This window comes from Bufo bufo, chromosome 11 (assembly GCF_905171765.1).
Source record: "Bufo bufo chromosome 11, aBufBuf1.1, whole genome shotgun sequence".
NCBI lineage: Eukaryota > Metazoa > Chordata > Amphibia > Anura > Bufonidae > Bufo > Bufo bufo.
The window spans coordinates 21301811-21315002 of NC_053399.1; the positions used below are offsets into that span (position 1 = coordinate 21301811).

General features: G+C 45.6%; 1 protein-coding gene across 1 annotated transcript in view; it reads right to left on the reverse strand.

Annotated features, from left to right (window-relative positions):
- TDP1 (tyrosyl-DNA phosphodiesterase 1) overlaps positions 1 to 13192 on the reverse strand; it is an 89595-nt gene that overhangs the window by 6327 nt on the left and 70076 nt on the right. Inside the window, exon 15 of the mRNA XM_040412123.1 lies at positions 4041 to 4155. Coding sequence (XP_040268057.1) covers positions 4041 to 4155 — 115 coding nt within the window. The remainder of the gene's footprint in view (positions 1 to 4040; positions 4156 to 13192) is intronic.

Sequence of the window (13192 nt, forward strand, 5' to 3'; positions counted from 1 at the left end):
AAGAAGGAAAAAAATAAAACTAAAATAAAAGGGGGTATAGCTGCCAGGGGAGGAGCTAACAGCTTTTACTAGTGTCAACGCCTCCTAGAGGACATAGCTATACCCACGGTCTCTGTGTCCCACAATGAATATGGGCGAGAAAACAATGTATAGTTATATGAAATTCTGGGTCTGTGTAAAGCTGGGGGAGTGATGAGCCATCTGGTCCTGTTCAGCCTGAGCCTGCTGATTCATGAACAGAATGCTTCAATGTGTAGGAGGAGTGAGAGGACACTGGAGGTAATTCAACCGTTCCACAGGGGTGTCATTGATTGGCATATAAACCTGCCTCTGTGTCAGTTTTTTCACTAAGGTTCTGGAATTCTGTTCCGGACTCAGGTGTCCCAGGATGCGTAGAACTAGAGCGTTCTCTCGGACAGTAGTAGTGCATGGATTTGTGGCAGGACACGGAAAGTGACCTGAATGCATATTGGCTGCCAGGGCATGCTGGGGGTTGTAGTTTCACAAGCTCAGGTTTATATTATGAGGTGGATTAGTGTAACCTCAGCGTACGCTGTGCGCGTGCTGTGAATCCAGCGGCTAATGCCTCATGCACGTGACCGTTCTGTTTTTTGCGGTCTGCAAATTGCGTATGCGCAAAACACGGAAGCCGCCCATGTGCCTTCTGCAATTTGCGGAACGGAACAGGCGGCCCATTGTAGAAATGCCTATTCTTGTCCGCTAAACGGACAAGAATAGGACATGTTATTTTTTTTTGTAGGGCCACGGAACGGAGCAAAGGATGCGGACAGAACACGAAGTGCTGTCCGCATCTTTTGCGACCCCATTGAAGTCAATGGGTCCGCACCCGAGCCGCAAAAACTGCGGCTTGGATGCGGACCAGAACAACGGTCGTGTGCAAGAGGCCTAATTCTCCAGTTTTTCCCGTCGCTGGAGTCTTAATTCCCGCTAACTGCCTATCAAATCCTAGTGATTCACGGAACAATCAAGGCATGGTTTTCACGCCATTAACACTGTCGTTTTTCCACCCACAGTTGCAGATTATTCTCCCTTCACCGACGAGCAGGAAAAATATTAACCCCCGGGCTGCCAAGCGGCGAGCAACCATCTTTCCAAGAAACAGCATAAGGCGCTCTTGGTGAGATGTCACTTTTAAAGGAGCCTCGCCCCCCACTTTATTCTCCATTTGGACACTATGTGGCTCCTATAAGGCGATCTGAAGGAGTCGCTAATAGTTCCAGCGTTTCCCTTACCTCCTTCTGGTCTACTAACCCTTTCACGTGTCCTTCAGCGTGTCATGCCTGCACTGAACATGGCCGCACACGTAACGATCACTAGAAGCGATAAATGATAATAGACATCGACTTCCCTCGACACTAAACTCAGGGCAAATACACGTGTTATTTTAATGGTGGGGATAAAAAGTCACCAGAAACCCTGTGGCGCCGCTTATCTCTTAGACAGAAGAAAAGAAAGACACATTTGTTTTCACCAGTGCAGATGTGTCGGGACTGTCAGGCTGCTCCAGTACACAAGAAATGGGGATAGAAATCTGCCTGCACAGCTGCAGGACTGTCTATAGAGAGCGCTCTGACACACTGTAACAAACCATGCAGCTGTGCGTGAGCAGGAGATGATCGGTATGGCTGTAGCAGCCTATGGATATCAAGAAGACTGTTCAAATTCACTGGCTCCTTAGCCAAGTCCTTGATTTTAAGGTGGAATGCCGCTTGTCCACACTGGACTGCCCCTTTAAAAGGACCTGTGTCCTCTCCTGACAGGTCTGTTTTAATAACTATTTGCAGTCGCAAATAGTAATAACAACTCTGGCACATGTTTTCCTATGACTCTGTGATGTGCTGTTCCTTTATTATTCCTGCTAGAAGCGTAAATGAATTGCTAACAGTTTACAATGAAGGTCCAGATGGGTGTTAACAGTTGGGGGTGTGCCACTGGCAACAGGGATTGGATAGTGTCAGAGAGTGCAGGGACACGCCTCCAACTGGTAATTGCTAGCATTCACTCATAGACTTCTAGTAGGAATAACAGAGGAACGGCACAGCGCAGAATCAGAAAAACAGATGCTCCAGAATTCTTATTACATGGGATGGGGGTGCAAGTAGTTACTAAAACAGACTCGTCAAGAGAGGGGATGGGTTCACACAGCCCCTACGTATAGGACCCGAGCGCCGCTTAATGTTCTGGAAGATTAATCCTCACAACAAGTATCTAAAATAACATTTTTTTTGCTCAAACTTGAATGCTCTGTAATAATGTCATCTGTTCCCCTCCGGTAAGTAGAAAATGATGGAAATCGTACTTTCACCCACACAGAGGAGAAGTGACTGTAATGCATTGTGTGACAGAATCACCGAGCGGGGACATAATGAATTCTCAACGAGAAGGCAGACAATTTCCTTCAGACTCTCTCAAAATTGGTGCTGGGCGTAATACGCTTTCATAATGTCGCCGCTTTTAGAGAAGGTGCAGCACTGCGCCCTAAACCCCCCCCCCCCCTCCCCCAGGGTTGAACACAGACGGAAAGACCCGCTGCTGTGAGCCAAGCTGCGGATCGCTTCTCCCTCTTATAATTAGAAGAAGGCACAAAACAGACTCCAATTACAAGCTCTAGCGCTGAGCGCACCGATATTAATCCAATCACTCCTAGTAGATGGCGCGAACATTCAGCGCATCGCACCCGCAGCTTATAATGCCAGCGCCGCCTAAACAAAGCTAAATCGCTGTATACTGAAAAGTTCCTCAGCAATTTCTCACCATCTCTGCTCGTTGTCAGTGAATGGGAATATTCTTCTTTATACTAAAAGAGCAGAAACCCCATACAAATGGATGACTTCTCACAGCAGAGGGTTTGTTGCAACTGTATCCAGCGTAAACTCTGGCAGACTCTGGAGTGATACATGTAAGGCTCCTTTCACATCACCATTTCTCCTGCATGCAGGACTTTCGTCTCCGCTCAAAAATCATATTCAGAGCGGACACCGAACGGACCCCATTATAGTCTATGGGGTCTTTAGGCTCCGTTACGCTCAGTTATCTGTAGAATCCGTCCTTTCCGTTCTCCGGCTCCTTAATGGAGCCGGAGAAGGGAAAGGAGAAACGGCGATGTGAAAGGTGCCTTAGGCTACTTTCACACTCGCGTTTTGGCTTTCCGTTTGTGAGATCCGTTCAGGGCTCTCACAAGCGGTCCAAAACGGATCAGTTTTGCCCTAATACATTCTGAATGGAAAAGGATCCGCTCAGAAGGCATCAGTTTGCCTCCGTTCAGTCTCCATTCCGCTTGCAGCGTTTTAGTGTCCGTCTGACGAAACTGAGCGAAACGGATCCGTCCTGACACACAATGTAAGTCAATGGGGACGAATCCGTTTTCACTGACACAATCTGGCACAATAGAAAACTGATCCGTCCTCCATCGACTTTCAATGGTGTTCATGATGGATCCGTCTTGGCTGTTAAAGATAATACAAACGGATCCGTTCTGAGCGGATGCAGACGGTTGTATTATCTGAATCCATGATCCGCACAAAATGCGAGTGTGAAAGTAGCCATACCTGCACTGATACATTGTAACAAACAAGAAAGGAGAGAGATTTGTGCTGCTGTTGTGTTTAGCTCTACAGGATTTATATCCCATAGATAGAGCAAGAGCGAATATTTTGTTTTGAACGATGGAGCCGAATGTTTCAGCATCAGACACCGCAATCATCAAAAGTTTATCTCTGGGACCCCCACGCAAGGAGACAGGGGTCTGCTGACAAATAGGTCAGTGGCTGCTTTAACCATTTATAATCAGTGTTTGCCATTGAAGCTGATGGAACAAGCTATCTTTGGCAGTCACTTTGCATTGGGCATATGGGGTCACGGGACCACCGTTCTCCAGATATGTGTGTGTGTGTATATTTTGGGGGTGGATGGGGGGAGTCCTTCAATTTGCCCCCTATACAATGTAAGACACACACACACACGTGACTCCATGTGTCATGTACGACTGGCGGCTCCAGTACAGATAACAGAACTCTTACCTTTCCCAGTGTATCGCTCGGGGGGTAAATCAAAAGGAACTGGAAACGTTCCGGAAGAATCTTTCTTACTGGAGAAGATATTCAGCTTCACCTGGAAGGTTCCACTGGGGAGGTCCTACACAGAAGAACAGAGGATTTCAGGAAGGACTGGATAAAGCAAAAAGAGCAAAATCATCCATATGTGGATGGCTTATCCTCAGGATAGGCCTTCACTATCTGATCAGTGGGGATCTGACACCTCACAACCGGGTGAATAGCTCCGGTGCGGCTCCCAATGACTTCAATGGGACCAACACGGGGCATCAGACAGCCACCAATCAGCTAGTGATGGCCTATTCTGAGGATGGACTGCCCCTTTAAAAAGAATTTCTGGTTTTATGCAAAAAAAAAATTATAAAATAAAAATGCAATGATTATATAATGTAAAGTCTTGCAATATTCTAACAGACCTCACATTCTCTTTCAAGATCTCTGCTTGATGTCAGTAAATGGGAAGAACCAAAATGTTGTAACCCTGTCCCGCGGTAGCACAAATCTCTCTCCGGTCCTGATAGTTTGTTACGATCATTGCAGGTAAAACGTATCAGTCTAAATTTCAAACTAATTAGCTCACATCGGATGGCCTAAGAACAGAATTTACAAACAGCAAGCAGAGATTTTGAAAAAGGGTTGAGGAAATGAAATATGAATTTTGTTACAAAGTTGCATAATTTCTCATGATGATGCTTTATTTACTCAGGACCGGAGGGGCCCTTTACTCAAAGGAAACTGTCCTGCAACTATTTCATAGATCTTGTTTAAAGGGGTTATCCAGAAAAAGATATTGATGACCTATCCTCAGATGAGCGGTTAGAAGAGTCATTCAAGTCAATGGGGCTGAACTGTAATACAAAGTACTGTCACTATACAATGTATGGCGCTGTGCTTGGAAAGCTGCTGTGAAGTCATCTTGCTCACCAGAGCTCCGTGGCCTCCTAAAACTGCTGATGGGCGGGGGTCCCGGGACTCAGACTCCTGCCGAGGTGTCCGAGAATAGGTCATCATAATCTTTTCTCGGATATCCCCTTTAATTTCCTCTTCTGTCTAATGATCTGTTTGCTGTCAGCGAATGGAAACATTCTGGTTTACAGTTAGAGGCTCAATATACTGTATATTCGTGCTTACACGGATGGCCATGCTGTACTAGATATTACTTCAGATGCAAATCTACCAGTGTCCAAAAGATGACGTGCGCCAGGCCAGGCGCTCTGTACAGAGATGGCGGTGCGTGGGGGACGGTAGCAGGACTGCCATGAGGAACCTCGCAGCTATCGACACCTGGGAACAGATTTGCTGCCGCAGCTTCGATTGTTCCTTACTGATCCCTGACACAGAAGAGATCTTCAAAATGCACAACAGGAAAACACTGAATATAAAGTGGAGGATCTGCGTAGCTATCCGGAGGCCGCGTCACCGCATCTGAATGATCTGCGAAAGTGATAAAATGCGCACAGCTCTGGTACAGTATATCTGCCCGACACAAAACCACTTAAAGGGGCACTACACCGGCGGCCTGTATGCATCTACAAATTTCTGTGCAGTTAAATGCAATCTTTTGCTCTCTTATCAGTCATTTCAGACAGGAGAGAGGCTGCAACACAATACTAAAGGAGCCCATAATAGTTAGAAAGGGTGAACCTACACTTTCCAATGTGTATGGGGGCGCCCCAACTCAACTCCAATAGCAGATGGGGAAAGACAAATTGGGTTTTAAATGGCATCTGTCAAGAGTTTTTTAACTATGACACTGGCTGACCTGTTGTATGTGCACTTGGCAGCTGGAGGCATCTGTGTTGGTCCCATGTACATATGTGCCCGCATTGCTGAGGAAAAAGAAGCTTTAATATATGCAAATGAGCCTCTAGGAGCAACGGGGGCGTTACCATTACACCTAGAGACTCTGCTCTCTCTGCAACTGCTGCGCCCTCTGCACTTTGATTGACAGGGCCAGACATCAACATGTTTTCACTGCTTGGCCCTGTTCATTAACCCCTTCACCCTCCTGCCCAGGTCATTTTTGTGTCACTTTATGTGGTAATAGCTTTGGAACGCTTTTATTTATTTCTGACACATTGTACTTTGGAATTTGAGTGAATATATTTGACCTTTATTTATGAAAAAAATCCCAAATTTACCAAAAATTTGGAAAGATTCGCAGTTTTCAAATTTTCAATTTCTCTGCTTTTAAAACAGAAAGTGATATCTCATAAAATATTTATTACTTAACATTCCCCATATGTCTACTTTATGTTGGCATCATTTAGTAAATGTAATATTTTTTTTTTTTTAGGACGTTAGAAGGCTTAGAAGCAATTCTTAAAATTTGTAAGAGAATTTCCAAAACCCACTTTTTAAGGACCAGTTCAGGTCTGAAGTCACTTTGTGGGGCTAAGGCCTCCTGCACACGAACGTATTTTTTTGCGGTCCGCAAAAACAGGTCCCGTTTTTCCGTGATCCGTGACCGTTTTTTCGTCCGTGGGTCTTCCTTGATTTTTGGAGGATCCACGGACATGAAAAAAAAAGTCGTTTTGGTGTCCGCCTGGCCGTGTGGAGCCAAACGGATCCGTCCTGAATTACAATGCAAGTCAATAGGGACGGATCCGTTTGACGTTGACACAATATGGTGCAATTTCAAAGGGATCCGTCCCCCATTGACTTTCAATGTAAAGTCAGGAGTTAATATACCATCGGATCGGAGTTTTCTCCAATCCGATGGTATATTTTAACTTGAAGCGTCCCCATCACCATGGGAACGCCTCTATGTTAGAATATACCGTCGGATTTGAGTTACATCGTGAAACTCAAATCCGACAGTATATTCTAACACAGAGGCGTTCCCATGGTGATGGGGACGCTTCAGGTTAGAATATACTAAAAGAACTGTGTACATGACTGCCCCCTGCTGCCTGGCAGGTGCTGCCAGGCAGCAGGGGGCAGCCCCCCCCCCCTGTAGTTAACACATTGGTGGCCAGTGTGGCCGCCCCCCTCCCTCCCCTGTAGTTAACTCATTGGTGGCCAGTGCGGCCGGCCCCCCCCTCCCCTGTAGTTAACTCATTGGTGGCCAGTGGGCCCCCCCCTCCCCTGTAGTTAACTCATTGGTGGCCAGTGCGGCCGGCCCCCCTCCCCTGTAGTTAACTCGTTGGTGGCCAGTGGGCCTTCTCCCCTCCCTCCCCCTCCTAATTAAAATCTCCCCCCTATCATTGGTGGCAGCGGAGTGTACCGATCGGAGTCCCAGTTTAAAGAACCATTATACTTACCTGCGAGCTGCGATCTCTGCGTCTGGTCAGGAGCTCCTCCTACTGGTAAGTGACAGGTCCGGCCGGGAGCTCCTCCTACTGGTAAGTTACAGGTCATGTCACTTACCAGTAGGAGGAGCTCCCGGCCGGACCTGTCACTTACCAGTAGGAGGAGCTCCCGACCGGACGCAGAGATCGCAGCTCGCAGGTAAGTATAATGGTTCTACAAATTGCTAAGTAACCATGGCAACCGGGACAGCAGTAGCGTCCTGGTTGCCATGGTTACCGATCGGAGCCCCAGCGATTAAACTGGGACTCCGATCGGTACACTCCGCTGCCACCAATGATAGGGGGGAGATTTTAATTAGGAGGGGGAGGGAGGGGAGAAGGCCCACTGGCCACCAACGAGTTAACTACAGGGGAGGGAGGGGGGCCCACTGGCCACCAACGAGTTAACTACAGGGGAGGGGGGGGGGGGGGGGGGGCGGCCGCACTGGCCACCAATGTGTTAACTACAGGGGGGGCCCACTGGCCACTAATGTGTTAACTACAAGGGAGGGAGGGGGGGGGGGCCGGCCGCACTGGCCACCAATGTGTTAACTACGGGGGGGCCCACTGGCCACTAATGTGTTAACTACAGGGGGGGGGGGCTGCAGGGGGCAGTCATGTACACAGTTCTTTTAGTATATTCTACTCTGTGTTAGAATATACTGTCGGTTCTGAGTTTTCACGAAGTGAAAACTCAGCTATGAAAAAGCTTTTATGCAGACGGATCTTCGGATCCGTCTGTATAAAAAGTAACCTACCGCCACGGATCACGGACACGGATGCCAATCTTGTGTGCATCCGTGTTCTTTCACGGACCCATTGACTTGAATGGATCCGTGAACCGTTGGCCGTGAAAAAAATAGGACAGGTCATATTTTTTTCACGGCCAGGAAACACGGATCACTGTCTCGGCTGCAAAACGGTGCATTTTCCGTTTTTTCCACGGACCCATTGAAAGTCAATGGGTCCGCGAAAAAAAAACGGAAAATGGCACAACGGCCACGGGTGCACACAACGGTCGTGTGCAGGAGGCCTTACACAGTGGAAACCCCCCATAAATGACCCCATTGTAGAAACTACACCCCTTAAGCTACTGAAAACGGATTCTACAAACTTTGTTAACCCTTTAGGTGTTCCAAAAGAATTAAAGGAAAATGGAGATTAAATTTCACTTTTTTGGCAGATTTTTCATTTTAATCCATTTATTTATTTAACACATCAAGGGTTAACAGTCAAACAAAACATTTATTACCCTGATTCTGCGGTTTACAGAAACACCCCATATGTGGTCGTAAACTGCTGTATGGGCACATGGCAGGGCGCAGAAGAAAAGGAGCGCCATATGGTTTTTGGAAGGCAGATTTTGCTGAACTGGTTTTTAGATGCCATGTCCCATTTGAAGCCCCCCTGATACACCCTTTACAGTAGAAACTCCCAAAAAGTGACCCCATTTTGGAAACTAGGGGATAAGGTGCCAGTTTTATTGGTACTATTTTGGGGTACATTTTTTAATTGGTCTATATTAAGTTTTTTGTGAGGCAAGGTAAACAAAAAATGGCTGTTTTGGCACAGTTTTTATTTTTTACAACATTCATCTGACGGTATTTTTTATAGAGCAGGTTGTTACGAACACAATGATATCAAACATGTCTACATTCTTTGTTTGTTTCAGCTTTACATAAAAAAGCATTTTTGAGAAAAAAATTATGTTTTTGTGTTTTTCTTTTTTTAAATGAACCTTTTTTTTTTAAGCTTTATTTCTGTCCCACTTTGGGACTTCAACTTTTGGGGGTCTGATCCCCTCTGCAATGCATTACAATACATCTGTATTGTAATGCATTGTCTGTTAGTGGGGCCTGGATCTCCTCGGCTCCCGTAGAAGGCAGGTCCCGATACCGTGCAAGGCATTGGGCAGCCTGTGCATGGCATCGGGTCCCCGCCACAGCAGTGCAGGGACCCGATGAGCTCCCTCACCCGCCGCATGCACCTTCTATGCCGCGGTCAGCGCTGACCGCAGCATATAAGGGGTTAATCCGCCGGCATTGGCTTTTACAGCGATGCCGGCGGATACAGCAGGGGCTCGGCTATCAGGGACTGCCAGGCCCCTGCAGTGATCGGGCGCGCACTGCTCCTGAACCCGCCCGATCGCCATGACGTAATAGTACGTCAAAATGCGGCAAGACACTTGCCGCCATGATGTACTATTACGTCATATGTCGGGAAGGGGTTAAAGTAGATAGGATGCAGCAGTTGCAGAGAGCGCAGATTCTCTAGGTGTGATGGCAACGCCCCCGTTGCTCATAGAGACTTATTTGCATATAATAAAACATAATTTTTCTCAGCAATGCGGACACATATGAACATGGGACCAACACAGATGTCTTCAGCTGCCAAGAGCATATGTAACGGGTCAGCCAGTGTCATAGGTACAAAACTGCTGACAGATGCCCTTTATCTTTCAATATATCTTTATTGAGAATTTTTTCATAAATCCAAAGAATACAGTGATCAAAGGAATCGTACATATCACCCGTACAACGGGTTATATTACATTACTATGCGTTGTTCGCATGTACCATGTGGTATCATGTACTCCAGAGATTGTATCTGTACATCAGGTTGGTATAACATCAGTACAATCCAATAACCATGTCTTACAAAATAAACATGAAAAATGAACAGAGAAACGAGAAAAGAACTAAAGACAAGGTAAGGCAAGTAGGCAGACTCTTTGTAAAAGACCAAGGCTTCCGAGTGTACATCACAAGCACTAGTTAATACAAGCATATTATCAACTATGTAAACACCTTTTGTATTCAAAGGTTATTAGTGACATTCTATTGATCATTGGAATTAACACTCCACTGAGCCCACTCTCTTTCAAATTTGCATACCGCAAAGTTTTTGTGTGCTAACATTTTTTCAAAAGACCTAGTAGTGTCTACTGAATTGATGATTTCCTGTATGGTCGGAATTGTTGAACTTTTCCAGTTCCTAGTTATAGCCAACTTTGTGGCTAGGAATAGGTGCATAGCAATGGTCCTAAGATTATATGGGATCTCCGTAATATTAACAAAGAGTAAGGCCAAAGCCGGGTCACTGTTTAGCTCACGGCCCGTTAGCTTTGCAACAAGTTGAAAAATACTAGACCATAAATCTTTTAGCAGAGGGCAGCTCCATAGAATGTGTATAAGGGACCCTCTGCCCCCACATCCCCTCCAGCACAGTGGCTCCAAGCCAGGATAAATGCAACTCAGCTTCAGAGGGGTAAAGTACCATCTAAGTAAAGTTTTTGAGTATGCTTCAAGGTGAGATACACACTTCAGTCGTTTAGTTGCATATGTGATAGCTATAGACCACTGCGCTGGGGGGATATCGCGGCCCAGATCTTGCTCCCATGAGATAATGGGGGTTGTTTTTATAAAGGAGTTTTTGTTGCCTAAGAAAGTATATAGAGGGCGGACTCCCTTCCACTTGGATTGAGTCAAATTCCATTGGCTCAGGAGTTCCGCATGTGAATGAACCATTAGCATAGGATTAGAGGCTATAAGGTGGCGAACTCTTAAATACTTATAAAAGTCGTTTTTATGTAATTTGAACCGTTTTTGCAGATTCTCAAAGGAATCAAGATCCTTTATGTTGAGCAAATCAGCAACCGTTTCCACTCCTTTCTTTTTCCATCCCTCTAGAGATAGGTCAGGAATAAGGTATTGCAACGCCTCTAATGGAGTGATTTTTGCTATGGAAACGGTCGTTCCACGATCGCCTCCATGATATCTTTTCCAGGCTTTCAAAGAGGTGGAAAGTAAGTACGGGAGGGGTTGTGATGGAATTTCCTTGAAGAGAGAGGCTAACAGTATAGCTTTTAAATTATGGGTTGGGGCAAGTGTTTGTTCAATGTGGACCCAGTGTTTGGGGTTATCAGCGGACCACCATTCCTTGAGTTGGTGCACTCTAGTGGCAAGATAATAATCATAAATATTTGGAAGATTTAGGCCTCCCACCCTCCTAAACTTGGACATTATTGATTTAGCGATGCGAGGTGGACCCTTCTTCCAAATAAACTTGTTCAGTAATTTGTTAACAGTATTAAAGAAGGAGCTAGGAAGGTCCAATGGGAGAATTCTGAATAAATAAAGAAGCTTAGGGAGCACATGCTGCTGGAAGGCTGCCACTCTACCCAACCATGAAAGCTCTGTTTTCATTATGTTATCCAGTTCTTTCTGGAGATCTAGGAGGAAACTAGGAAAATTTGCTTCATACAATTTTGGGATAGTGGGGGTAAGTTGGACCCCAAGGTATTGAACCCCTGATGTCTGCCAATCCCAAGAGTAGGACTGTTTTAACTGGTTCAGGGTATAATCGGATATAAAAAGGGGGAGGGCTTGAGATTTGCTCTCATTCAACTTATAAAATGACAGAGAGCCATATGTGTGTATGACTTTTTTTAACTCATAAAGGGACACGGCCGGGTTGGTTAGGGAAAGAATTATGTCATCCGCATATAATGAAAGGGTGTGATGCCTATATCCTATCCGGATTCCTGAGATATTCGCATTTTGTCTGATAGCCTGTGCTAATGGCTCTAGGGATAAGATAAAGATGAGGGGGGACAGGGGGCACCCCTGCCTTGTTCCATTTGAAAGGTTAAAGGGGTCTGACAGTTCCCCATTGGTTAAAACTCGGGCAGTAGGGCCTCTATATAATGCTCCTATAGCTTTGATGACAGCAGCAGGGAATCCCATCTTATGGAGCACCGAGAAGGCAAACGACCAGTTAACTCGGTCGAATGCCTTCTCGGCATCCAGCGTAAGGAAAACAGTGGGTATTCGCAATTTGTTGACTCTATCAAGTAGGTTTAATACTCTTCTAGAGTTGTCAGTGATTTGTCTACCTACAACAAAACCCACTTGGTCAGGGGCAATTAGGGCCGGGATAATCTCCGCCAACCTGTTCGCTAGTAATTTGGCATAGATTTTCAGGTCGGTATTGAGGAGGGAAATAGGCCGAAAATTTTGGGGGACAGTTGGCTCTTTGCCAGGCTTTGGCAGAGTGACAATAGTGGCCTCTAGCATCTCTCTAGGCATAAGACCCTCCGACATAGTTCTCACTAGGGATGAGTGTAGGTGCGGTCCTAGGATCTCTGAGAAGAGTTTATAATAGGAGTTAGACAGGCCATCCGGGCCAGGACTCTTGTTATGGGGTAATTGCTTGATAATACGCAGTATTTCCTCTAGTGTGATGGGTAGACAGATTTTTGTTTTTTGTTCTTCAGACATGGAAGGCAATGAGAGGGAGTCAAGGAATTTATCTATGTCCTGCTCAGAAGGTTGAACCACCTCCTTGTTGTCAGCTAAATTATATAATTGTGAGTAAAAGGACATGAAACTGTTTGCAATTCCTTTCGGGTCATATATTTTATGGGTTTTTGAGGGGTTCCAGAGAAAGGCGATCCGGGAATTTTGGGACTTAGATTTGATTCTATTGGCTAGTAATTTCCCAGCCTTATTTGCTTGTGAATAATACAAAGCTTTCACTTTTTTCAGAGACATTTCATATTTATGCAGCATGTGCTCCCTAAGCTGAGCCCTGAGAGAGCAAAGCTCCTCCGAGTGTCCAACTTTGGGTGATGCTTTATTCAGAATCTCAAGTGCTCGAATTTTGTTCAGTAGATAAGTAGTGAGGTGCTCTCTTTTCTTTTTAGCTCTGTACCCGAGCTTAATAAAAATGCCCCTAATATAGGCCTTGTGTGCTAACCAGGTGATAGATGGATTGTCTACTGAGTTAACATTATTCTGGAAATATTCAGACAGTGCGGTTTTTACCTCT